We start from the raw sequence: 27,956 nt of genomic DNA on the forward strand, positions 1-27,956 counted from the left end.
TGCTTCTTCTAGCCCAGCATTTCTCATGATAAGTTAAATAAGCAGGGTGACAATATACAGCCTTGACGTACTCCTTTTCTTATTTGGAACCAGTCTGTTGTTCCATGTCCAGTTCTAACTGTTGCTTCCTGACCTGCATACAGGTTTCTTAAGAGGCAGGTCAGGTGGTTTGGTATTCCCATCTCTTTCAGAATTTTCCACAGTTTACTGTGATCCATACAGTCAAAGGCTTTGGCATAGTGAACAAAGAAGAAATAGATGTTTTTCTGGAACTCTTGCTATTTTGATGATCCCGCGGATGTTGGCAATTTGATCTCTGGTTCCTCTGCCTTTTCTAAAACCAGCTTGGACATCTGGAAGTTCACAGTGCACGTATTGCTGAAGCCTGGCTTAGAGAATTTTGAGCATTAATTTACCAGCATGTGAGAGGAGTGCAATTGTGCAATAGTTTGAGCATTCTTTGGCATTGCCTTTCTTTGACATTGGAATGAAAACTGACCTTTTCCAGTTGTGGCCACTGCTGAGTGTTCCAAATTTGCTGGCATATTGAGTGCAACACTTTCACAGCATCATCTTTCAGGACTTGAAATAGCTCAACTGGAATTCCATCCCTCCACCAAGTTTGTTCGTAGTGATGCTTTCTAAGGCCCACTTGACTTCACATTCCAGGATGTCTGGCTTTATTTGAGTGATCACACCATTGTGATTATCTGGGTTGTGAAGATCTTTTTTGTCAGTTGTTCTGTGTATTCTTGCCACCTCTACTTAATATCTTCTGCCTCTGTTAGGTGCCTACCATTTCTATCCTTTATTAAGCCCATCTTTGCATGAAATGTTCCCTTGGTATCTCTAATTTTCTTGAAGAGATCTCTAGTCTTTCCCATTCTATTGTTTTCCTCTATTTCTTTGCACTGATCACTGAGGAAGGTTTTCTTATCTCTCCTTCCTATTCTTTGGAACTCTGCATTCAAATGGGAATATCTTTCCTTTTCTCTTTTGCTTTTTGCTTCTCTCCTTTTCACAGCTATTTGTAAGGCCTCCTCAGACAGCCATTTTGCTTTTTTTGCATTTCTTTTCCTTGGGAAGGTCTTGATTCCTGTCTCCTGTACAATGTCCTGAACCTCCATCCATCATTAATCAGGCACTCTTGTCTATTTGATCTAGTCCCTTAAATCTATTTCTCACTTCCACTGTATAGTCATAAGGGATTTGATTTAGGTCATACCTGAATTGGTCTAGTGGTTTTCCCCCCTTTCTTCAATTTCAGTCTGAATTTGGCAATAAGGAGTTCATGATCTGAGCCACAGTCAGCTCCCGGTCTTGTTTTTGCTGACTGTATAGACCTCCTCCATTTTGGGCTCAAATAATATAATCAATCTGATTTCGGTGTTGACCATCTGGTGGTGTCCACATGTAGCGTCTTCTCTTGTGTTGTTGGAAGAGGGTGTTTGCTATGACCAGTGTGTTCTCTTGGCAGAACCCTATTAGCCTTTGCCCTGCTTCATTCTGTACTACAAGAACAAATTTGCCTGTTACTCCAGGTTTTTCTTGACTTCCTACTTTTGCATTCTAGTCCCCTATAGAGAAAATGACATCTTCTTTGGATGTTCGTTCTAGAAGGTCTTGTAGGTCTTCATAAAACTGTTCTACTTCAGCTTCTTCAGCGTTACTGGTCGGGGCATAGACTTGGATTACCATGATATTGGATGGTTTGCAAACTTGGAAAGGAACAGAGATCATTCTGTCGTTTTTGAGATTGCATCCAAGTACTGCATTTCAAATTCTTTTGTTGTCTATGATGGCTACTCCATTTCTTCTAAGGGATTTCTGCCCACGGTAGTAGATATAATGGTCATCTGAGTTAAATTCACCATTCAAGTCCATCTTAGTTTGCTGATTCCTAGAATGTCAACGTTCACTCTTGCCATCTCCTATTTGACCACTTCCAAATGCTATTTTAATTACTGAAGAATGTATGCTGGAAGAAAGAAGTTGAATTCAGAATATAGTGGTAGGATATAAGAAACAATTGGTTATTAAAGGCATTGGTAAACACAGAGCTATATCTAAGCACACATTTGGTTAATGATGGAGGGTCACAAACTTAGATTTTTTGATGCTAGGAAAATTTTTCTCCAGAAGTTAACACACCAGCATAGGGGTGCTATCTCTCACATTTGCCAAGTAGGAACATTTTTATAAACATTGCCATAGGCACACATACCCTGCACTGAGAAATTTTACAGTCTTTTGTGAAATTTAGAAAGTAAAAATAATAAAATTTAATAAATAAGGACAGTTCATTAAAATTAAAAATTAGTGAAAAATCTAAGCATATTTGACAGTATTCTTCTAATTTCTTTCCCGAGTATTAATTACTTTATCACAGAGCATTACCAATTCATGGCAATTGGGTTACATGTCTAATTATATCCTACCTTCTCCTGTTTCTCATAAATTCTAAGTTATAGTATTATTTTTTCATAACACTAACTATATTACCTGGTGAATAGTGGATGCTCAACAAATATTCTTGAATGAATGGGAAATAAGCTGTTACTTGTTTTACCATGCAATTCTCCTAACTGGTTAAATGTTCATCCTATGAGGTTAGAAATATTATTTCCAATTTTCTGTGTAATGTAACAAATTTCCCTTAATGGAGATTGTTGAGGACTTCTCTCTCCTTCCTTAATTTCAACGGCAAACATTAAGACCCAAGTTTCTCATAGAGAGCCTTCTCAAATGAATTGTAGGTTTACTGAAGGGAATTGATTGCCATAAGAAATAGGCAATTATTTATTAGTTCATAGAGGTTGTGAAGCTAGCTAATCTTTAAAAAATCTTACCTTATCCCATGAAGAATAATGCATATGTGAAAGAGAACTATGTTTTTCTAGAGCTAAGCTGGTGGGTAATCAAAAAAAAAAAGTCATCAATGCCTCACACTAACTGTACTGTATTTTTCACTGTTCAGTCACCCAGTCATGTTCTATACTCTATCACCTTATATATTTTATTTAGGGAAATTAACCTACCTACTATGATTCTTATACAATTTCTCCAAGAGTAAAATTGTTTCAGTATTCATTTAATTTAATTAGAGGTTGGGACCTACATTTTGATGCTTATTCAGCAATTGATATACATATGCAATTGGAACTAATATTCACATGCAAATATATCAACCATGGTGTAGGATTCAGTTTAGAGAAAAAAGGGTATTTCTGAAAGTGTGAAATTGTTCTCAAATTCTTTCAGAAAATGTACCTCTTGCTCTCTCAGTAAGAAATAAAATTTCCTTGTTTTTTTTTTTTTTTGGTCTTCCAAGACAGTATTTTTTATCTTGGTGTTCTTAATTGGGATTTCAAAATCTTTCTTATTCAAGCTGGTGTTTTAGATGAGAGGTCTATTTGAAAACTCTGCAGAGTCTCCTCCAAGACTAGTTTAACATCTTGAGCATTTCCCCATACGTTGATTTCTTGTCCCATACTTTAAACAGCAATATGTGAAAAGTTAATACCTAGCAGATTCAAATTCCCAGGGGCCCACTAACATAATAAAATCTTTTTTTAAAAGTGGGAATCAAACTTTCAAAATGTGTTATTCCCTGAAGCATATGAGTGCTTTATCAGAGGACTCAATTGTAGAATCTTGTGATTAAATTTTTGGAAAGAATATCTTAAGCACTTGCCATTTTAGGGTAGAGATTTTTAAGAAACTTTTGGAAAATATCAATAGAGTTTCTATAACTTGACTAAATAGTGTGTTTTCCTAATAGATACTATGAATCTTGTCCTTTACAATGATAGGATTTTCTTTGCATCAGTTCGGTTCAGTCGCTCAGTTATGTCCGACTCTTTGTGACCCCATGAATCGCAGCACACCAGGCCTCCGTGTCCATCACCAACTCCTGGAGTCTACCCAAACCCATGTCCATTGAGTCGGTGATACTATCCAGCCATCTCATCCTCTGTCGTCCCCTTCTCCTTCCGCCCACAATCCTTCCCAGCATTAGGGTCTTTTCCTATGAGTCAACTCTTCTCATGAGGTGGCCAAAGTATTGGAGTTTCAGCCTCAGCATCAGTCCTTCCAATGAACACCCAGGACTGATCTCCTTTAGGATGGACTGGTTGAATCTTCTTGCAGTCCAAGGGACTCTCAAGAGTCTTCTCCAACACCACAGTTCAAAAGCATTAATTCTTCGGCACTCAGCTTTCTTCACCATGCAACTCTCACATCTACACATGACTACTGGAAAACCATAGCCTTGACTAGATGGACCTTTGTTGGCAAAGTAATCTCTCTGCTTTTAAATATGCTATCCAGGTTGGTCATAACTTTCCTTCCAAGGAGTAAGCGTCTTTTAATTTCATGGCTGTGCAACCACCATGTGCATTCCGCAATACGTGAACCGTGAACTTCAGATGTTCAATCTGGATTTAGAAAAGGCAGAGGAAGCAGAGATCAAATTGCCAATATCTGCTGGATCATTGAAAAAGCAAGAGAGTTCCAGAAAAACATCTATTTCTGCTTCATTGACTATGCCAAAGCCTTCGACTGTGTGGATCACAATGAACTGTGGAAAATTCTGAAAGAGATGGGAATACCAGACCACCTGATCTGCCTCTTGAGAAACCTGTATGCAGGTCAGGAAGCAACAGTTAGAACTGGACATGGAACAACAGACTGGTTCCAAATAGGGAAAGGAGTATGTCAAGGCTGTATATTGTCACCCTGCTTATTTAACTTATATGCAGAGTACATCATGAGAAACACTGGGCTGGAAGAAGCACAAGCTGGAATCAAGATTTCTGGGAGAAATATGAATAACCTCAGATATGCAGATGACACCACCCTTATGGCAGAAAGTGAAGAACTAAAAAGCCTCTTGATGAAAGTGAAGGAGGAGAGTGAAGAAGTTGGCTTAAAGCTCAGCATTCAGAAAGCTAAGATCATGGCATCTCGTCCCATCACTTCATGGGAAATAGGTGGGGAAACAGTGGACACAGTGTCAGACTTTATTTTTTTGGGCTCCAGTCTAAAGAAATTTTAGGCTTCTTTTCTTCTGTCTAAAGTAAGATTTTGACCTAATGAAGATGTTAGTCAGTTGTATCAGACTCTTTGTGATCCCATGGACTATGACCCGCCAGACTCCTCTATCCATGGGATTCTTCAGGCAGGAATACTGCAGTGGGTAGCCATTCCCTTCTCCAGGGGATCTTCCCAACCCAGGGATTGAACCCAGGCAGATTCTTTACTGTAGATTCTTTACTGCAGAAAGATTCTTTACGAGAGTAAAGAGAGTCACCAGAGAATCTCTTATACCTAATAAAAATGATAAAATATCAATATCAATATAGTCAAGGATTATAACATTGTTAGTAATTTCTCAATCATTATCCTAACAATGCTTTCTGTTTTTGTGAATATATTTCTCTTTGAAATGAGAGTTTATTTTTATATTTGTATTGAGTATTTTTTGATACTCAATATTTTGAAAATATATTTTGATAATATATTTGATATCTGAAATGAGTATTTTTGATGTATGATATATTTTAAGAGCATAAAATAGTAATCCTACTGCTTTTAAATAAACTAAGAGAATATATTTAGGAGCATATAGTAAAAAACCATCTCCTGTGGAAAAGGAAGAAAAAATTAGTACAAATAGCTTCCTATTTAAACAGAAACTGAAACTTTGAAAGAAAGAAGAATTTGTAATATGTTGGATTGTAGGACAGGAAAGTTTTATCTTTATATTATGATCCACAGCACATGTTTTTCTTTTCTGGGGTTTTAACTTTCTTCTGGCTCAATAATTCTCCACATGGGATTTAAAGTAGATAAGTTAGGTATAATAGATGAATTTTTTAGAGTATTTTAAAAGTCTAATATAAATTTTGCTTCTTTCTCTGCCTGGTGGAGTGAAACACCTTAAAGAGGGGCCCCAAAAAATCCTTCCCTTTTGCTATGTTCTGTAGGGCATCTCTGTTTGTAGCAATGATTAACTAGTGAATTCAGTATGTTACTGCTGTATTTCTGAATTGTGTTTATGTGGCAAAAATTATTTTTTAAAAGTTTTAATTAAGATACAGTTGACAACATAATATTAGTTTCAGGTGTACAACATAATGATTCAATATTTGTATATATTGCAAAATTATCGTGACAATAAATATTAATATGTATCACCATAAACAATTTTTTTTCTTGTGATATGTGGCATAAGTTCTTACATTTATGCTTTGAGAATAAAAGAGCAGTTGGGGAGTAATAGCAATAGAATTGAATGTTGCATATAAATGCATCTTTACACTCCAGATTAATATGTTCTTACTGCAAATTTATATATTATATATTGGTTCCAGTTTAAATTGAAAACTTTTAATGTCACTAATGATGCTAGTTTGTTGTTGTTTTTCAGTTGCTCAGTCGTGTCCAACTCTTTGCAACCCCGTGGATTGTAGCACTCTAGGCTTCCCTGTCCTTCACCATCTCCCGGAGTTTGCTAAAACTTGTGTCCGTTGATTCAGAAATGCCATCCAACCATCTGATCTTCTCTCATCCATTCTCCTCCTTCCTTGAGTCTTTCCCAGCATCAGGATCTTTTCCAATGAGTTGGCTCTATTCATCAGGTGGCCTAACTATTGGAGTTTCAGCATCAGCCATTCCAATCAATATTCAGGGTTGATTTCCTTTGGATTGACTGGTTTGATCTCCTGGCTGTTCAAGGCACTCTTAAGAGTCTTCTCCAACACCACAGTTCGAAGGTATTAATTCTTCGGCACTCTCCCTTCTATATTGTCCAGCTCTCACATCCGTACATGACTGCTGGAGAAACGATAGCTTTGACTATACGAACCTTTGTAGGCAAACTAATGTCTTTGCCTTTTAGTACACTATCTAGGTTTGTCCTAGCTTTTCTTCCAAGGAGCAAACGTCTTTTAATTTCATGGCTGCAGTCACTGTCCACAGTGATCTTGGAGCCCCAGAAAATAAAGTCCACCACTGTTTCCATTGTTTCCCCATCTTTTTGCCTTCAAGTGATGGGACCAGATGCCATGATCTTTGTGTTTTGAATGTTGAGTTTTAAGCCAGCTTTTTCACTGTCCTCTTTCATCTTCATCAAGAAGCTCTTTAGTTCCTCTTTGCTTTCTGCCATAAGGTTGTGTCATGTGCATATCTGAGGTTATTGATGTTTCTACTGGCAATCTTGATTCCAGCTTGTGCTTCATCCAACCCAGCATTTCACATGATTACCCTGTGTGTAAGTTAAGTAAGGGTGACAGTGAATAGCCTTGACGTACTCCTTTCCCGATTTGGAACCAGTCCGTTGTTCATGTCCAGTTCTGTTGCTTCTTGACCTGCATACAGGTTTCTCAGTAGGCAGATCAGGTGGTCTGGTATTCCATCTCTTTAAGAATTTTTCCACAGTTTTTTGTGATCTACGTAGTCAAAGGCTTTAGCATAATCAATGAAACAGAAGTAGATGTTTTTCTGGAATTCTCTAGCTTTTTCTGTGATCCAGGGGATGTTGGCAATTTGATCTCTGATTCCTCTGCCTTTTGTAAACCCAGCTTGAATGTCTCGAAGTTCTCGGTTCACGTACTTTGAAACCTAGTGTGGGGGATTATGAGCATTACTTTGTTAGTGTGTTTAATGAGTGCAATTATGCAACAGTTTGAACATTCTTTGGTGTTGCCCTTCTTTGGGATTGGAATGAAAACTGACCTTTTCCAGTCCTGTGGCCACTGCTGAGTTTTCCAAATTTGCTGGCATATTGAGTGCAGCACTTCAACAGCATCATCTTTTAGATTTGAAATAGCTCAGCTGGAATTTCATCACCTTCACTAGCTTTGTTTGTAATGATGCTTCCTAAGGCCCTCTTGACTTCACACTCCAGGATATCTGGCTCTAGGTGAGTGATCATACCATTGTGATTTTCTGGGTCATTAATATCTTTTTTGTATAGTTCTTGTGTGTATTCTTGCCCCCTCTTCTTAATATCTTCTGCTTCTGTTAGGTCCATACTGTCTCTGTCCTTTATTATTCTCATCTTTGCATGGACTGTTCCCTTGGTTTCTCTAATTTTCTTGAAGAGATCTCTAGTCTTTCCCATTCTATTATATTCCTTTATTTCTTTGCATTATTCACTTAAAAGCACTTTCTTATCTCTCCTTACTGTTCTCTGGAACTCTGCATTCAGATGGGTATCGTTTCCCTTTCTCCTTTGCCTTTTGCTTCTCTTCTTTTCTCAGTTATTTTTAAGGCCTCCTTAGACAACCATTTTGCCTTTTTTTTCTTGGGGATGGTTTTGATCTCTGCCTCCTGCTAGTTGGTGAGCATATATTAGAAACACCTAAAAATTTTCAGTATTTTCTCCAAAGTAATCTTTTTGGCCATTCTGTTCAAACGCTTTATTTTGGTATATGTTAGACAGCTTATTTTAAAATCTGATAGATTAATATGGGCATGCGTGCTCAGTCATTTCAGTTGTGTCCGACTCTTTGCAACTCCATGGGCTGTAGCCTTCCAGGCTCCTCTGTCCATGCGATTCTGCAGTCAAGCACACTGGAGTGGGTTGCCATGTCCTTCTCCAGGAGATCTTCCTGGCCCAAGGATTGAACCCGTGTCTCCTGCGTTGCAGGCAGATTCTTTACCCACTGAGCCACCTCGGATGTGTGAACCAAATGAGATATTTTAACTTGCCAGCATTACAGTTAAATGCTGCAATTCTCCTGTGCTGGAGTGGGGTAGTGAGAAGTCATAATCAAGAAGACAGAACAGCTCCAAATAACATCGGAAATATATCAGTTATGGAAATGGCACATAAATAGCAGCATTTGTTCAAAACCAAATTTCCCTTTCATGAAAGTGGGCTACATTGATGAACTGCAAATAACATTGCTAGATTGTTCTTTTGGCATATAATAATTTTAGAAATCACTCCCTGTACATTCCCATAATCTCTCTTTTTAAAAAAATACTCTTTAGTAGAATATTTCATTAGGTCTAGGAAATTACCTACTTGGCAACTCTATTAGTTTGAAAGTTTGTGCTATCGTATGTTTTGGGGAGTAATAAACATATGTGTCCTTTCCACATATTCTTTCCTTCTCACTACTCTCTATTAATAGAATTTGTGTACATTATTTTAAAAAGAGTCTGATCAGTATTAAAAATGAAGATATACTTTATCTATTGAAAAAAGAATTATGAAGACATATATTAAAAAGTATTCTGTGAAACGGGTAACCTACCTTCCAAAAGGACCTCCTCTAAAATCCTCATCTCTGATGCTTCAGTACTAGCAAGAGAAAAGTAATGCTTAATATGGCTTATATACTGTGGATATTTTTTATGGACAAGTGGATATGATTTTAGTCTCTACTTCTGATCAACTTGCTTTTGCCTTCTTTCCTAGGAAGTGTGTAGAGAGCTCTGGTGTCTCAGCAAAAGCAACCGCTGTGTCACCAACAGTATTCCCGCAGCCGAGGGAACACTCTGTCAAACTGGGAATATTGAAAAGGGGGTAAGCTCAAAAGATTCATTAGCTTTTAACATGTAGACTAAATTGACAGATTTCTTGTTTTGATATTCAGCCACTAGAAAATCATGCATACTAATTAAAATGTGCTTGAGAAGATAGTAATTTTCTAGCCTAATGAATTATCTTGATACCTGCAAATATGCATTGTTTAGGAAAGTATACTGAGTATTTTGTGAGTCAGTTTCATCTTTCTATATGTATACATTTGAGCTATATTCTCACAAAAAAAGACCAACAGCACTCTTATTTAATAGAGTCTGTTTAGCCATATGGCTGTTTTTTTGCAACAATTTCCGAGAAAATTATGTGATCCTAAAATAGATTTTATAACTGTAGTCTAATGAGTCATTTTTAAATTGTAATATGAGAGAAAGCTCTAATAGTAGAAGAATAATTTATTGAGCATAGAAATGATTGCTAAATAATTTTTAGTATCATCAGCCTAGTTTTCAAAAACTGTAATTATTAGGAATTGTTTAAACAGATAAGAATATTTTAGGCTATTCTTGAAATTCTTTAGGAATTGCTATATATGTGATTCTAAAATTTATTGCTATGGACTGAGTTTACAATAGTAACTACACTATCATCTATTCTCAGTTCTGACTTCTTCCATGTTAGTTGGTCTAGTTTCAACAAAGATTATAGTAAATTTTGGCTTGAAATCTAATGTTTAAATAAAAAGAATGAAAGCTGGGCAGCTGTCAAAGTTTATTAATCCTTGCTGATGGCTTCATTCAGGACCCATGACCTAGTGCCATGTTGATGGTTTTTCCATGCTGAGTTTGAAAATGTTGGTAAATTATGCTGAATGTATAAATTGATAGAGTCATTTTTAAAAGATTAAGAATCTTTTTTTGAATCTTTTGTAAGTAGCCAATAAAAATACAGAGACCTTCACACACTATCAAAAATTCCTTCTGTTTTTTCATAGATGTAATAGAAATATTAGGAACCACGTTCTTGAAACAATAGTCTAGGTTTATTCTGGAACCAACAATTCTTGTCAATGACAAGTAGCAATTTACATCGATCTATACTTAGAAGAAATACACAAGTGTAAAGGGAAAGTCACAGTGAGAATCTGTTTCTTTACTTGCCATTCATTGATGATTATTCTTGTGATTTACACCAGCAGCTCACTGTTTCTATTTGCCTGTAATAATACTGTTACTAGACCTGATATCTCTTTTTATTTTACTTTAATTTTTAACCCAAAGCATGAAGAACTCATTCTTTTAAACACTTAAGAGCTCTCCTGAAAGCATCTGTAAATTATATGATCACTCTAATTAGGTAAACCACAAGTAGTGGCTATCTGAGAACCCAACTCAGTCATCTTTATGGCAAACACAGTTAATATCTCATAATTTGTGCTTAACAGCAGGGCTCTGAAATATCATATTTTAAAGCTTATGTGCATATAATTGATAGAGATGTCATTTACATATGCATTACAGTTTTGAAGGCTACTTAGAAAATGTTCTAAATAATATCAAAGCTAACAATATTGAATTTAAACTTAGATTAGCAAATAGAAGGGAAATATAATTATTTCTAAGCATAAGTAAGAATAAACACAGACAAGAGAAAGTAAATCAAATGGGGCAAAAATGTATTTGATTTCTAAAGATTCAATTTCTTAATCTAGGCTAATGGTTGTCAACTTTTTAATCGTTAAATACTTTGTTTAAATGCATTCTACATTTATATACATTTGAAAACATTTGAAATGCTTAGGTTAAAAGAACCCCTTGCCTGCCTCCTTATCCTCTCCTTATAATCGTCTCAGCTTCCAGTGGACTTTGGCACAACAACTTGCACTCCGTTAAAGTCTATTTAAGAACTTGTAAGTGTAGCAAAGTTTGCCTACCCAAGAGGTCATTAATATTCACAACAGTTTCATAAAGTCAATACTTTGGATTTCATCATCTCAAATTAATATGTAAAACAAATCTTAGCTGTTCTTCCAAAGTCATGGAAGGTCTATAGATAGAATAGCCTTAGGAAATTTTTAAATGAATGAATGAAAAAAACAAATAAACATAAAAACTCTTAGAAATAGAAAGGACAGAGTGCTAGGAGAAGACTCTCAAAATATCCCTATCATTAATTTTGAATTTATGAAAAAATTTTGAAAGCTAGATCATCTTACATTTTTTTCCCAACTTACATTTTTAAGGGAGAAAAGTACAAAGAACTATTCATGTGAGCTGAATTTATTTTATTTTTCACTTACTGCGTTTGCCTTGTTATCTGTTTATGAATTTTTATTGTTGTTGATCTCAAGCTGCTTTTTTCCTTAGAGAAGCATGGTACTATTAACAAATGCAGATTTTCCTCTTAAAGCTATACCTATTTGGGTATTAGGGCTTCCCAGGTGTCACTAGAGGTACAGAACCCACCTGCCAGTGCAGGAGACATGAGAGACAAAGGTTCAATCCCTGGGTTGGAAAGATCCCTTGGAGGAGGGCATAGCAACCCACTCTAGCTTTCTTGCCTGGAGAATGGCTCCTAAGCACAGAGAGCCTGGCAGACCGCAGTCCATAGGGTTGCAGAGTTGGACAGGATTGAAGCAACTGGGCATGCACACAAATTTGGATATTAAATAAGAGCCCAAAATTTAATCCAAACAAAAATAGCCATGCAAACACTTAGTAACAAAATTAAAGCAAAGTTTTCAGTTGGTCTGGTCAACTTTGTGTAACCAGTCTGTATTCGTGCCATCTATACATAGTTGACATTATCAGTAATAATGGTTATAAATGATAATGAATAGTTTTATACTTACACTGTGCCAAGCACATATTTGTTCTGTTTACTGTTGACAAAAATCTTCTACAGTGGGTACTGTTTTAATTCCATTTTACAGATGAAGAAAGTAAAACTTGAAAGCCTAAGATTACATAGCAATTGAATAGTAAAGCTGAGATTCTAGCCCAGGTCTTTCTGATTCCAAAGTTGAAAACTGTCCCTCTCTACCGCCTCTGATTATACTTTACTTTCAAATGGGAAATTATATGGAATAAAAGGCAAATTTTCACTGTCAGAGGAATGCTGAGTCACTGAGCCTGAAATGGTTTAGCAATATGTTTTACCCTTTATTACTAAGTGGATTTTTCATTTATTTACTTGTAACAGTTTGTTATCTCTGGAATCACAATAAAAAGGCCCCTGGACAGAACATTGAGCTAAATATATATGGTAGTTGGCAAAATAATGAATTGGCAAAATAATGAATCTTACTTTAAAGTGAGAGAAAATCTATTTTTACATATTTCATAGAGATAGAGTGAGAATGGAATGAGATACTATCTTGGTGAGCTTTTTGTTGGCTTCCTCAGAGGAATGGTGCTAATATATGTTATTAGAACATCATCATTACTTGTCATTATTATGTGCCAACCTTAGATGGTGGTGGGCAGAAAATTATTTGCCAGACTGTCTTAACTGGTAGTAATGAGCATCACAGACTGTAAGCATGAGTTTGTGTGTCTCAGAAGCATGAATAGTATATCACAACCTCTGATCTTAATTCTGAATTTCAAAACTACTCTCAGCAGAAGGAACAAGAAAGAACCTATATCCTGTCTAGCCAGCAAGATAAAACCAAAGCTGCTCATAGTTTTTTAAATAAATCTTTTTTTTAAAAGGTTGGGGGAGGGGAGAAATATGGCTCAAGTGATAGCATAGACATATCCAGAGGACTGGATCCACAATGATCTCGTCAAACTCTGGCTGCAAAAGATACGGGATCTTTGCCCGGGGGCGCAGTTCCACAAATGTTCCATGTAAGTATGGGAACTGTTCCATGCACATTTAGCAGATGGAGTAAGAAATATGGCCAAAAAATTAAAAACTGATCTTTGCGTGAGTCCTGGGGGGTCTGACATCGCTATTACAGCCATTGGATGTTTGCCTGAATAAGCCATTCAAGGGCTGAATAAGAACCATATGGTCTGAATGGATGTGCTCTGGGACAGTAGCATTAACCAAAGGAGGAAATTTGATGAGCCCAGACAGTGCACTGGTACTGTATGTCCATGGGTCACACTCCTACAAATCAGTCAGTATAACTTGTAGTAAAAGAGTTTTCGTTAGACATGCCATCAGCAATAGCCCTTTGGACAGAACTCGGAGGGATGCCATATTTGTTGAAATAGTAAACAAAGATCTACACTATAAAAATTCTGATAGTAGTGTTGGCATTGTTACTAAACAGGATATTAAGGATAATCAAAACCCAGCTCTTGTAAGCTCTGATGGTGACCACAAAGAACATTTCATATACTTGGTTTATTGCCAAAATATTAATGATTCTACAAGACCCAATTAGAGACACAGTCCAGAATTTAGGCTTACATATACATGACATTGATTCCTAATATTTTTGCATGATAAACACAAGACTAGATTAGAATAGAATTATTAAATGTCCTTTTAAAGCACCAGTGATATAATTGGACATTTGCAGTCTTAGATCTTCATTCTCTTAGAGTAGAATTTAATATGTTTTGACTGGGTCCCAAACTATAAACACAGGAAGTGAAGAAAGAATAACTCTTCCAATTGCTCTAGAAATTTGAATTGTATGGGATGACAAGTTCTGATTTAGGATTTGGGCTGAAATAAACTTTAGCATTCCCACACCTGCACAGCGAAAGATAAGCCTTCTAATAGCACTGTGCTCCAACTCTCAGGTTTTCTGATTTGGGAAGAATGTTCTATATTGAATCACCAATATTACATCCTTTAAAATCTTAGGATTTCCTTAGAATTATCTTATTCCAGATGCTGGCTAGACCCAGTGCTGGCTATGGTACAAAATCTACCATAATTACATCCTAAAATATATCTAGTTTAAAAAATTTATTTTAAAATACTGTGTGTGTACTTATTCTGAAATTTTACTTTGTAGAATTCTGACAAATTTTCAAAGTTAGATTGTTTGATTTATAATATTAATAAAATTAGGTGGCTTAACAGAAAGAAATGTTTAATGATGAATAAGTGTTTCTTAAGAAAAATTTAAAAGCCTCACTGGAATATATCGTCTTTCTAGATAGTTTTAAAGACATATTTCTTTTATTTAGAAGGAATGTGAAAAGCAAGAATGAGCAGTACGAGATTTTATGTTTGTAATGTGATAGTTTCACTTCTTTCACCTTTCTGAATCTGGTTAAACACACCTGAATTAGCGAAAAGAAGGTCAAATTTATCTACTGTATCTGGATAGTTTAGGCTAAAGTAATATGACTGATATTTAGAATAGTACAAGATCACTAGATTGGATATAACCCTTGAAAATAAAAATTAAAAACTAGTTTCCCTCTGAATATTTAACTTTTGTAGTTTAAGAAATGAAGTAAAACTCTATGCCTGTGGAAATAGAACTTTTACAGTTTGGGCATCTTCAGGTTAAAAAAGGATAAAAATAGAAAATACAAATCTCAGAATTCTCACCTTTAGTGTGCTTATAGGATTTGTATACTTAAAGTTTATTTGGTGTAATCTAATTATATTAATTATGACTTACATTAAAATCTTAGTATAGATTGATTAATATCTTCATCTAGAAAATTAGCTCAAATAACTTGATTCACATGTAGTTCCCTATAGGTTTCTTAAAAAACTTGTTAAGTTAAATGAGTTTCTTCTCTTAAAATCATGTACTACATTAAGATACATAACACTACCAGGAGAGGTAGCAAAAATTCCAGCCATCCTTTCCTGTAAACACAAGGTTGAGAGGAAAGTAAACAAGCACAAAAGAACATTTTGCCAGAGAGCAAACCTAAACAAGTCATCTGATAGATTTTTAACTTCTTTGAAGGTATGTTTGTATAGAACTAATTTCCGTAGTCATCCTAATCCAAGCCGTATTATAATCAAAAACTGGAATTAATCCCCATTTTGTAGTTAGGGAAACTAAAGAAGAGAAACAAAGGACTTGCTTTGGACCGAAGAAGGATGTTGCTAAAATGAGAACTGAAGTTTGTAACAGGCTCCACACAGACTTCCCTGGTGGGCTTCCCTGGTGGCTCAGATGGTAAAGAATCCACCTGCAATGTGGGAGACCTGGGTTTGATCCCTGGGTTGGGAGGATCCCCTGGATCTTGGCAACCCACTCCAGTATTCTTGCCATTGGGAATCCCCATGGACAGAGGAGCCTGGTAGGCTACAGTCCATGGGGTGGCAAAGAATCTGACCCGACTGAGTGACTAAAATCAACACACTGACTGAAGACTAAGTTGTTAATTAATTATTAAACTAGACACTAGTCTCTTGTCAACTGCTAAATGGCTGATACTTATTATTATGAATTCTTCATTCTTTCCCATTAATTTATGTTATTTAACTTTGTGATATAATTGTCTTATTATGTTATGACTGTAGAATAGATATAATCTATAGCATGAATTTTAACGATAAAAGGTTTTAGCAAACTGCTTACAGAATACTGCTGCTATGTATATTATTAATTAATGGTAAAAACTGAGCAACATTTTACAAACTGAATATTTGTATTTATCTTGTACCTTAAGTATACATTTTAAAAGGAAAACAAGAGACTTTATGTGATTTCTTTCCCCGTGCTGTATTTTGTGAGCATCTAGAAAACATGTGAAAAAATATTATTTAATATTTTAGAACCTACATCTTTCAGTGTTTTTATGGCCTTCACAATTTCATGCCCTAAAAAATGCACAAAGTGGAATTTTTTTCCTCTACTAATTATAAGAATATTCAAGGAGGTATGAAAAAACATATGTATATACTTGCAGCTAATTGAATTTTTAAAAAATCTCTAGTGTTATTTTGTATTTTATGTAGTAAAAACAGTTCAATAAATATTCAATAGCATATTCTTTAATGTCTTCAGATATATAGTCCTACACCTCCAATTGATTTTTCCCCACATTTTTTTATGTGTATTTGGACAGCAAATCCTTTTCTCTCAGTAAGTGATCTTGGGCAAGTCAACCTTCTTAGATTCTAGTTGCCTCATATGAAAGAATGAAGTGCTTAGACCACATAAATTTTAAAGTCTCTTTGAGCTTTAAGTGCAGCTCTGTGATTATATAAGATAAATGTAAAATCAAATTTTATTCTTATTTGAAATCAGTAATGCTAAGTTTCCGACTTAAAAAATATGCAAATTTGGAATTTTTAAGTGTTCAGTCGGTTCAGTCTCTCTGTCGTGTCTGACTCTTTGCGACCCCATGGACTGCAGTACACCAGACTTCCCTGTCCATCACGAACTCCCAGAGCTTACTCAAGCTCACGTCCATTGAGTCGGTGATGTCATCCACCCATCTCATCCTCTTTCATCCCCTTCTCCTGCCGCCTTCAATCAGTCCCAGTATCAGGGTCTTTTCAAATGAGTCAGTTATTCACATCAGATGGCCAAAGTATTGGAGTTTCAGCTTCAGCATCAGTCCTTCCAGACCACAGGGGGGAAAAACAGTAATTGCTGATTAATACTACATTACTCAGTTACTCTCATAGGAAAACAGGTGAGGCATAAATATTTTTACACGTAGCTACTTGAAATAACATTTGTAATACCAAAAATATAAAACCAGAGGATATTTGGTTCACTGTTATGATTTTTATAAAGATGAAGGTCTAACACAATTGATATACCATTATACAAACTGGTTGGTCTTCAAGATCAATTAGGTAAATCACAAGCTGGCACCTTGAACATTCTCCCTCTCACATGTACATAATTAGCGGCCCTGCTTCCAGAGTTGGTGCTGTATTATCGGTTCAGCCAACTACCTCTGCTACATCATTTTTGACAGATGGTTTTTTTTCTCTTCATAATACTTTTTAATTGCCCAAAACTCATTATCTTTTTTAATGCACTACTTTAACATTTATTCGATTTAGGATCAGAATGTTTGGCCTTATATAGTCAACCAAATTTTAACTTGCTCTTGCCTAATTTTTTATGGACAAATGATAATTCCTTTGCACTTTTCTTAAAAAGTCCTTATGTTGTTACAACTACTGAAACATTCTCTGAATGCCAACTACCAAGGACGCAAAGATGAATTTGACTTTCTTTACTCTCCAGTATCTCCAGTTCCTTCTTGAAATGTAGTAACCAAAATGGGACACAGAATTCAATAACTTAACTAATGTATTCATTCATTCAATAAAGCTTTGTTAAATATCCACTACATTCTGGGCACTATTCTAGACATTCAGCATTTTCAATTAGAACATTCCGTGATGACAGAAATGTTCTGTATCTACACTGTCAAGTATCATAGCCACTAGACACATGTGGCTATGGAATCCTAGAAGGGGTCTCAGGAACAGAATTTTCAATTTTAATTAATTTAAATTTGAATAGCCACATGTGGTTCTTAAGGCTTTTGTATACTAAAGAGAGTAGACAATAAAAGTAATAAAATATAATTTGAAAAATAAGTTATTCCTGTTCAGTGGCTAAGTCGTGTCTGACTCTTTGCAACTCCATGGACTGTAGCATGCCATGCTTCCCTGTCCTTCTCTATCTCCTGGATTTTGCTCAAGTTCATGTCCACTGAATCAGTGATGTTATCTAACCCATCGCATCTTCTGCCATGGATAATTTAAATGAGTGGTAAAGGGGACTAAAACAGGAAGATGTAATCTCTGTACATGCTGGAGTAGGAGGAGGGGAGGGCGGCAGGGGTAGTGAGGTACAGCCACTTCATAATAAGAGTGGTCAAGGAAAGATGGCCCCCTCTTTGAATAACACTTGACCTGAGACCGAATGAGGAGAAGACTACAATAGAAGGAATTAGAAGAGTATTTCTGGGAGGACCAGCAAATCCAAGTACCCTGAGCAGAGAACAAGTTTAGTGTATTGAGGAACAGAAAGAAAGCCAGTGTGTCTGGAACATTCTGTACCAGAAAGAGAATAAGGCTGGAGAGGGAGGCAGGGGCAAGGTCACAAAAGTCACTGTTGACCTTGGGGAAGAGGAAACCATTACAGTCTTTTGAGGAAAAGAGTAACATGATACCATAGTATGTTTTAAAAGAGCTCTCTGATAGCTAGCTCCCTGGAGAATAGGTAGATTATAGATAGAAGAAAGTGAGGCAGGGGGACCAGATAACAAGCTATTCCATTTGCCAGTTTGGTCTAGAGTGATAGCAGTACAAATGGTGAAAGTGAAAGAATTCTGGATATATGGAATTAATATAATAAATTGATTCTTTTAAAACATCACATGTCATAAACCCTTTACATTTTAATATAAAGTTGAATTTTTATTTAACAGTCTAACATTGCTGACAGTTACTCAACTCTGATAACGTTCACTATTGTTATTCACCATATAAGCAAAGAACTTTCATAACATCAGCATGCTGCTTAGTCACTCAGTTGTGTCTGACTCTTTGTGACCCCGTGAACAGTAGCCCACCAGGCTCCTCTGTCCATGGGATTCTCCAGGTAAGATTACTGGAGTGGGTTGCCATTTCCTTCTCCAAGCATCAGCATGGTTCATCAAATTTTGATAACTCAGAAAAAATGCACTAATAAAAGCCTTGCATAGTGCTTGGTTTTTTTAAAAACGGCTCTCATTTTTACCATATTCTGCAAATAAGATTTATCATGTTAGAGTTATGAGCTGATTATGTGATGTCTGCATCTCGGTAAATTATTCCTGGCTTTCTACTTATGTACAGTATGTGTGGTTTATTGCAGAGAGTAAAGCTGAGAAGAAATCCAGTTCACATGTTCATGTAAGGGCTATACACATGGCTAGTCAGTGTATATAAGGGGTTTTTGTATCCTGTCCCTAGTGTCTTGGCATAACTTTTATTATGTCTGCAGTACTCATGTAGATGAAATGCCACAACACATTCTTTTACTATTGTAGCCTCAATCGGCCTTTTTTTTTTTTTTAAAGAGAAAGCAATTGCCATCATAAAAATTCCTTACTGGGGAACTTTCCATATTGCATTATCATTCCGTGAGTCTAATAATAGTGGAATATAAAGAAAAAAATGTTATAATACTAAAATATCTAAAAAAGACTTCTGAGGTCTCTATAATGAGAAAACACCAAAAGTCTGGAGGAAGAGAAAGAAGGAAAAAAAGAAGTAAAGTCAAGTTTTTTAGACGCCTGGTATTTGTTAGAGATTTATAAATCATTGCTTAGCTAAAGATAATTTGCAAATCACATGCACCTTTACCAATGTCTAAACACAGTTAAAGAGCTCTCAGTCTGTTATCTATTGGGAGAATGCTAATGCCTATAATTGGTCAGTGCCTGACCCTTATGTATTTATTTCTATCCTGGTAGCCCTGTCTGCCTAAAAGCTAACTCTGTGTTTTCTGTGAAATCTTGCAGTGGTGTTATCAGGGAGATTGTGTTCCTTTTGGCACTTGGCCCCAGAGCATAGATGGGGGCTGGGGTCCCTGGTCACTATGGGGAGAGTGCAGCAGGACCTGCGGGGGAGGCGTCTCCTCATCCCTAAGACACTGTGACAGTCCAGCGTAAGTAGCTAAAGTAAGCCGGAGCCAACAAAAAGACACAGTTGGAAATGATTCAAAGCTGTGGTTTCACATGTTATCTGTAAAAACGTTTCGCCAGTGAGCCAAGTGCTTGTCTTCAGAACAAGCAATAGGCACTGGAAAGTGGAGGAGCCTTGTTAGACAGACTTTCTTTTTCTTCTTTTCACCTTACTGTGTAACTAAAAAGAAAAGAAAAGCATTGTGTATCTATCACAGGTAGACTTTTAATCTAGTAATAATCAGATAGATTTCCTCCTCCAAAAACTACTGAATTATGGATGAAACCAGGTCTGGTCTTAGCTACATTACCATTATTCCCAGGAAACCTAAGGTCTTTTCACATGTCACATAAAATTATTACTGCTACATTAGTATTAAAAAGACCAATGAGAGCACTTCAAGGGTTGAAATGCCTTGATTCGCATCACAAATCACAATGAAAAGAATACTGCCCATGTGTTAAAATAGTTTCCATTCACATGCCCCCATTAATCATCTTCCGGAACTGCCACCACTTTTCTCCTCATGACTGTTTTATGCAGGTCAGACTGCTCCTCTCCCACCACTCTTTCTCTAGCCAGAGTCCCCCTGGCATAAAGCCAGCCCATCCGTATTCCTTGCTAAGCTGTATTGCTTCTCCCTCCCACCAGTGCCCATTACAGGTGGATGATTTCTCTAGTTGGTCTTTTATGTCCTACCAGAGACTAAACTGCTCCTTAGCTGCTTCATGTCAAGTGCTCCCATTTTTGTCTAGAACTCAGGTTAAGGGCCTTCTTGCTGACAATTATTTGGTGCAGAATGATGTTATGATATCACCTCTGCTTTTTCCCCCTGATGGGGTAAAAGATGGTCTATTTTTATTTTTTCCCGTTTTAACTTAGTATCCCTGTCTTTGGTTCCTCCCTCTAAATGTGTCGTCTCTTTACTTCTTTTTTAGTTTGAAATCGTTTCCCTTTGTATTACTTCTGTTTTTTCATTCTATTAAACAGAGCTCACTGTCACCCACTCATAACACAACAGTGCCACCACTATTCCCACTACCTTGTTTTTGTCTGACCAACCCATTTCTCCCATCCTGGCTCAAACTGGGCCATTTTTTTCCCCTTGTTTAAAGTCAGCATTCACTGTCATTCAAAATATATTCAAAGTGTAACTTTAATTATCTCATTTGTAATTAATATCAATGAGATAATTGATAATGTAATAAACTGATAATAGTTATCAGTGAACCAAAATTATAAATTGAGACTTGATCTTTTTAAAACAAGTGCAGAATAATGAAGTTCAGCTCCAAGCTACTGTAATGTAATAACCAAAAGTATAAAACGCTATGGTAGTAAATAATATACCAAAATACTTAAGAGAATGACTTGGACCACTTTTGAAACAAGAAGTTAGTTTTTCCATTCAAATATTACATGCCAAAATGATAGCATGTGACTTTCTCTAATGTTAAATACTCCAGAAATTAATTTAATTAATTAATTAATTAAACAAGTATTTAACACCCTAATTGAATGTACTATAAAGTATCTATATAATACAAGCCTATCTGATGTTTAGATTTAATTCTTTTAAACTTTATATAATATTTGAAATGAGATAGAGATTTATTTCTGCATTATATACTCTGAACTGAAGCTATTTCCAGAGAGTTATTTAGTGTCTTCTCCTTATTTCTAGTCTATAAAAACAAACTTTCCACTTCCTACTTGATAAACATATAGTATCAGATTATGTGTTTTGTTGAATATGATTCAAATGGCTTTTCATTATAAATGATTTTTAAACTCATTATGTTGAACTGAATACCTGTTTACTATGTTAATTAGAAAGTACATTAATCACATTTTCTTAAGAATATATATATCATCACAATTAAAAGCCTAATAAAATTACTTATAAAATTACTCATAGTAAATTGTCTTAATTTTTGTTTAACAATCATAATCATTATTGCTATCACAATGATTATTTTAATAACTAATAAAATGTCAAATTTTTTATTTTCTTAAATGTCAATATGTTTTCATCAAGCAATGTATGTATTCTTTATGTGGTTAGATATATTATATTCACATGTTAAACAAAATGTGTTTTCAGACCTTCTGGAGGTGGAAAATATTGCCTTGGGGAAAGGAAACGGTATCGCTCCTGCAACACAGATGTAAGTAAAACCAAATTTTGCTATGAAAAGTTAACTTACATTTCCCCTAGAGCAGGGAAACTTTTTAAACTGTGAATTAGTTTGATCAGAAATCCATGTGTGTGAGGGTCACATGAATTTTTGAAATTGGATGGAACCAGCCTTTTAGGTCCATCAATTCCATCGACAAGAGTCAAGAGGAAGCTCCAGCACTAGGAGCAAATGTGCTCTCCTGAAAAGGAATCAAGAGAGAGACACACACCTGCTGAACTTCCTAGCCCCTCATTACTCATAACCTTGCCACCACTATCTTTCTTGAGTTCAAGAAATAAGGATTAATCTTAGTATGGCCTTTATTCCATTTTACGTTTGACACTTCAAGAAGTCCCAGACTTCCACATCATTCCTTGTCTCTTTCCATTCAATTCCATAAATCTTTGCATATCCCTGCTGTTACCTATACCTTCCCAACCACTGAAACTCCTCTGTGCCCCCAGAAACTCGTGATTCATCATCAGCAAAATCCCTTATATCTTGAAGTCTCTGAATTTTCTTTCCTTTTACCTTCTTGTTCTAATGGAAACTGGCTTTCCTCTGAAGATACTGCTTCCTTTGCAGGCCTCTGAAATTAAGGACTTGTGTTTTCTCCCCTAGCCCATGATTGATTGGGCCTAGAAGGGAATTGACTATCTTTTTTAAATCTTATTAGTGTGTGTTAATTGCTCAGTCATGTCCGACTCTCTGTGACCCCATGGACTGTAGCCCACCAGGCTCCTCTGTCCATGGGATTCTCCAGGCAAGAATACTGGGGTGGGTTTCCATTTCCTGCTCCAGAGGATCTTCCCCACCCAGGGATCGAACCTGCTTCTGTTGCATCTCCTGCATTGAAGGCGGATTCTTTCCCACTGTGCCACCAGGGAGGCCCATACCCAGTCATTATATCTTATTACTCCTTCCAAATAGTTTTTCCTTTCTCCTATCTAAAAATCACAGCTTTTAATTTGTTATAGTATCATGAGACTATTACCCACACTCCCACACTATTCCTCATTCATATGCTCTTCTGTGTTTCCTGTGTCTCCTGCATTACAGGTGGATTTTTTACCACTGAACCGTCAGGGAAGTTGTCCCCTATCTTTCCCTGGGTTATTCTAAATAGCTTTTTCAGTGAATTTCCCGATATTACTATTGCTCCCTACAGTGCTCAATATAAGAGGCAGAGTTTGGGTGTATTTTACCCAACACCTTTCAATGGCTCTCTGTTTTACTAAAATCCAAACTCATACAGAGGTCTGCAAGCCTGCACATTCTGGGCTTCTGTTACTTCCCTGAACTCATCTTTTACTGTTTTCTTCCTTATTCACCCTGCTGCAGGCACACGGTCTCCCTCCTTGTACATGCCAGGCATGCTGCCACCTTAGGGCTTTTGCGCTAGCTGTTCTCTTTGCCTTGTATACTCTTCCAACCCAGATATCTACACCACTAACTCCCTTACCTCACCTTTACTCAACTGATCATCTTCTCAGTGAGGCCTAATCAGAATACTGAATTTAAAATTGCAACCCTCCCTTCTCCCTACAACCCTGGGATTCCTACTCTTCTCTATTCCTACTCTACTCTACTCTATTCCTTACCCTACTCTATTTCTCCTCATATTATTGCTAACACACTTGTATTTATAGCTTATGATATTTAGTTCTATTAAACTTATTTTTAATAATACATGTAGCTTCAATTTAATAATTAGGTGTAGCTTCAATTACAATGATTATATTAAATTTCCAGCATTAATTAACAAGTAATTGAGTGCCTACTTTTATCAGGCTATGCTAGTGTGAGAGAGTCTATGCCTTCAAGGATTTTATAATTTCTTAGGAAGTCACAGAAAATCACAAGGCAGGGTGACAAGTGATATGATAGAATAAGTATGGAATGCTATAAAAACATGTGGAATTGGCACATAGCCTAATTAGGGAGTTAAGGATTTCTTCCCTTAGGAAGCTAAAGACCTGAAGGGCAAATTGGAAAAGAAAAGAAGGAAGACACATTGAGAGATTTCTAGGCACAAATAAAATAAAGTGCAAAGTGTGTAGGTTAAAATCTAGTCTCAGATTTATGCTTTAGATGAAAATGGGTTAGAGAAAGGTGAGACTACAACAGAACAGCAAACAAGAAGAATTTCAGGATACTGGTGAGTCGTGCACTGCACACTAGGGAATGACAAGGAGTCTATAAAGAGGGCTAGCAGGGAGAAAGTTAGATCTCTAACTTTGAAAAACCCTTAAAAATGAAAGAACCAGGGTTGCAGGATAAACAGGGTGAAAGAGATAGCAAGTCACAGGATCCAAGAGTGGAATGTATTAATATATGAATTTAAGATGTGAGAAGTGAGACTGTTCTCATTGAGGTCAGATCTAGAGTATGGTCATGGGAGTGCTCCCCCAATGTTGAATGGAGGTCAAAGAGTTCAAGGATTGTTAAGGGTAGGAAGTTTGGGGAGTCTTCCATGTGGGTGACATTAGGACTTGGAGCATATAGTGAAACTGTGAAGTAGGTATGAAGCTCTTTAACCAGTGATGGGAAGTGGTCATCATGAGGTTAGTAAAAAGCAATGATGAAACCAAATAGTGATTTGGATGAATAACATAAATCTCGGAAAATAGAGGTTTTATGCATGAGAAGAAGAAGGGAGTCCTACTGTATGTTAGACTGTGTTACATAGGAGTGTGAAAGCCAAACCCACCTCTCAATCCCCATCTATTTCTATTATATAGTTGTAGAGGTGGGCCCACATTTTGGGCCTAATAACGCAAGTGCTATATAATATGAATAATGTATGGTAGGTAATAAAAAAACAGATAAAGATATGCCAGACACACATACCAAGCTTGTTTCATTTTTACCCATATTTTATATGCTCAGAGTTTTTATAAAGCTTGCTGTTGGTCACTTGACATTTCTATTAGTATCTTTGTCTTCTGTTTCAGCTTTCATCAAATGTTAAGGAGATAATATTTAAGATATATATATATATATAAAATGGATATGCAAATAACGTTTTTTCTTTAATCTTGTCTCTACTAGTTCAGAATTTGAGACAATTACCACACCAAAATTTATTTTCATGCTATCCAAGTTAATAAAGCTATCTGAGCATAAATTGTGCAAGCTGGAGCCTTTTAAAATTTAATCTAATTGAAAATTTAAACTTTCTAGACACATAATCTAGCCCAGCACTGTCCAAGAGAATGGGCCTCAATGATGGAAACATTCTATATATTCACCGTCCAGTGCACAGTCAAATTAGCTGTTGAGCACTTGAAATTCATCTAGTGCAACAGAAGAACAGAGTCTTTAATTAATTTCGTTTAAACAGCCGCATGTGGCGAGTGGCAGCTGTATTGAACAGCACAAGGCTAGTCTGGCTTTGCAGTAGAAAACTGATTGTTATAAAGAAGGTTGTGTTTGTCATTCCCAAATTCCTGATTTATCCTTCTCCCTTCTTCTTTTGCTAACCTTAAGTTTTTTTTTCCTATGTCTGTTGAGTCTATTTTTGGTTTGAAGGACCTACTGTATAGCACAGAAGACTATATTCAATATCTTGTAATAACCAATAATGAAAAAGAATCTGAAGAAGAATATATATATAGATAGATATAACTGAATCACTTTGCTGTACACCTGAAGCATTGTAAATATGGACTTTAAAAAAAACAATAAAAAAGATTATAAATAGTATGTATAAAATTCTTTAATCGAATCAATCTTAGTTCATTTTAGAAACAAATGTGAAACCTGTTTTTGGTAATGACATTACTCTGACAGAAAAATTTTTTTAGATTGCTGAATAAGATTTTTTTTCAACATTTTAAAATCAGCAAAGAGCTGACCAGATAGTAAGGAAAATATCCTAAGGTCGTATTTTTATGAAGGAAACTGAAAAGCATCAAAAAGGGAGCAACGGAACAACTAAGGTACTTTCCCCTGACAATATTGAGAGGAAGAGAAGAGATAAAGTACTCCCGTGTGTCTTTCTTAAGTATATGAAAAGTTTTTACCAAAGCTTCTTCCCTGCTCCCTCGGCAGACTTCCTTCATGTTTTGTTGGTCAAGACGCCACATGTCCACCCTTAACCCAATCACAAGCAAAAGGAACGATATTACCATAACTGGTTTCAGCTAATACAGATAAGTCCTTAAAATGGGGTTAGGATCATCTTCTCTGAGAAGTAGATTCCTGAGCAAAAATTAGAATTCTGTTTAGAAAAGGCAGAGGAACCAGAGATCAAATTGGGAACATTTGCAGGATCATAGAGAAAGGAAGGGAATTCCAGAAAAATATCCACTTCTTCTTCATTGACTACACTAAAGCCTTTGACTGTGTGGACCATAACTGTGAAAACTCTTTAAGAGATGGTAATACGGGACCATCTTACCTGTCTCATGAGAAACCTGTATGTGGGTCAAGAACAGCTGGAAGCAAACATGGAGCAACTGACTGGTCCAGAATGGAGAAAGGAGTACAGCAAAGCAGCATGTTGTCCACCCTGCCTGTTTAACTTCCGTGCAGAGCGCGTTATGCAAACTGCCAGGCTGCATGAGTTACAGGCTGGAATCAAAATTGCCAGGAAAAATACCAGCAACCTCAGATATGCAGATGATACCACTCTAATGGCAGAAAGTGAAGAGAAACTAAAGAGCCTCTCGATGAGGGTGAAAGAGGAGAGTGAAAAAGCTGGCTTAAAACTCAATGTTAAAAAAACTAAGATCATGGCATCCAGTCCCATCACTTCATGGCAAATAGAAGGGAGAAAGGTGGAAGCAGTGACCGATTTCCTCTTCTTGGGCTCTAAAATCACTGTGGATGGTGACTGCAGCCATGAACTTAGAAGATGCTTGCTTCTTGGAAGGAAAACTCTGACAAACCTAAACAGTGTATTAAAAAGCAAAGACATCACTTTGCCAACAAAAGTCCATATAGTCAAGGCTATGGTCTTTCCCTGATGGCTCAGTGGTAAAGAATCCATCTACCAAGCAGGAACTCAGGTTCGATCCCTGATTCAGGAAGATGTCCTGGAGAAGGAAATGGCACTATACTTGCCTGGGAAATCCCATGGGCAGAGGAGCCTGGAGGGGTACAGTTCCTGGAATCGTGAAAGAGTTAGACACGACTTAGCGACTAAACAATAATGGTCTTTCCAGTAGTCATGTACGGATGTGAGAGTTGGACCGTAAAGAAGGTTGAGTGCCAAAGAATTGATGCTTTCAAACTGTGGTGCTGGAAAAGAGTCTTGAGAATCCCTTGAACAGCAAGAGATCAAACCAATCAAGCTTAAAGGAAATCAACCCTGAATACTCATTAGAAGGATTGATGTGAAACTGAAGCTCCAATACTTTGGCCATCTGATGCAAAGAGCTGACTCGTCAGAAAAGACCCTGATGCTGCAAAAGACTGAAGACAGAAAGAGAAGAGGACAACAGAGGATGAGATGGTTGGATGGCATCACCAATTCAATGAACGTGAACCTGGGCAAACTCTGGGAGATGGTGAAGGACAGAGAAGCTTGGCGTGCTGCAGTCCATGGGGTCTCAAGGAGTTGGACACGACTTAGTGACTGAACAACAACAACAAGCAAGCAAGAAAGTAGGGAGTGATAGATGTTGAGTATACCTCAGATGTCTGCAGCAGAACTCATTTAGTTTCTATCTTTCAGCAACAAAAGTAGTAGCATCAGT

General features: G+C 36.5%; 1 protein-coding gene across 7 annotated transcripts in view; it reads left to right on the forward strand.

Annotated features, from left to right (window-relative positions):
* Positions 1-27,956, forward strand: part of ADAMTS6 (ADAM metallopeptidase with thrombospondin type 1 motif 6) — a 278,395-nt gene that overhangs the window by 154,122 nt on the left and 96,317 nt on the right. For 5 of the 7 annotated variants that reach the window (XR_009690552.1, XR_009690551.1, XM_061129691.1 and 2 more), the window contains exons 12-14: positions 9,431-9,538; positions 19,912-20,057; positions 22,179-22,242. Coding sequence is in view for 5 of the 7 variants with exons in the window: in XM_061129691.1 (XP_060985674.1) it covers positions 9,431-9,538; positions 19,912-20,057; positions 22,179-22,242 (318 nt within the window). In the remaining 2 variants the exon portion in view is untranslated. The remainder of the gene's footprint in view (positions 1-9,430; positions 9,539-19,911; positions 20,058-22,178; positions 22,243-27,956) is intronic. The other 2 variants (XM_061129694.1, XM_061129693.1) reach the window with 2 other exon arrangements.

Source organism: Dama dama, chromosome 25, assembly GCF_033118175.1.
Source record: "Dama dama isolate Ldn47 chromosome 25, ASM3311817v1, whole genome shotgun sequence".
In the NCBI taxonomy this organism is placed as follows: Eukaryota; Metazoa; Chordata; class Mammalia; order Artiodactyla; family Cervidae; genus Dama; species Dama dama.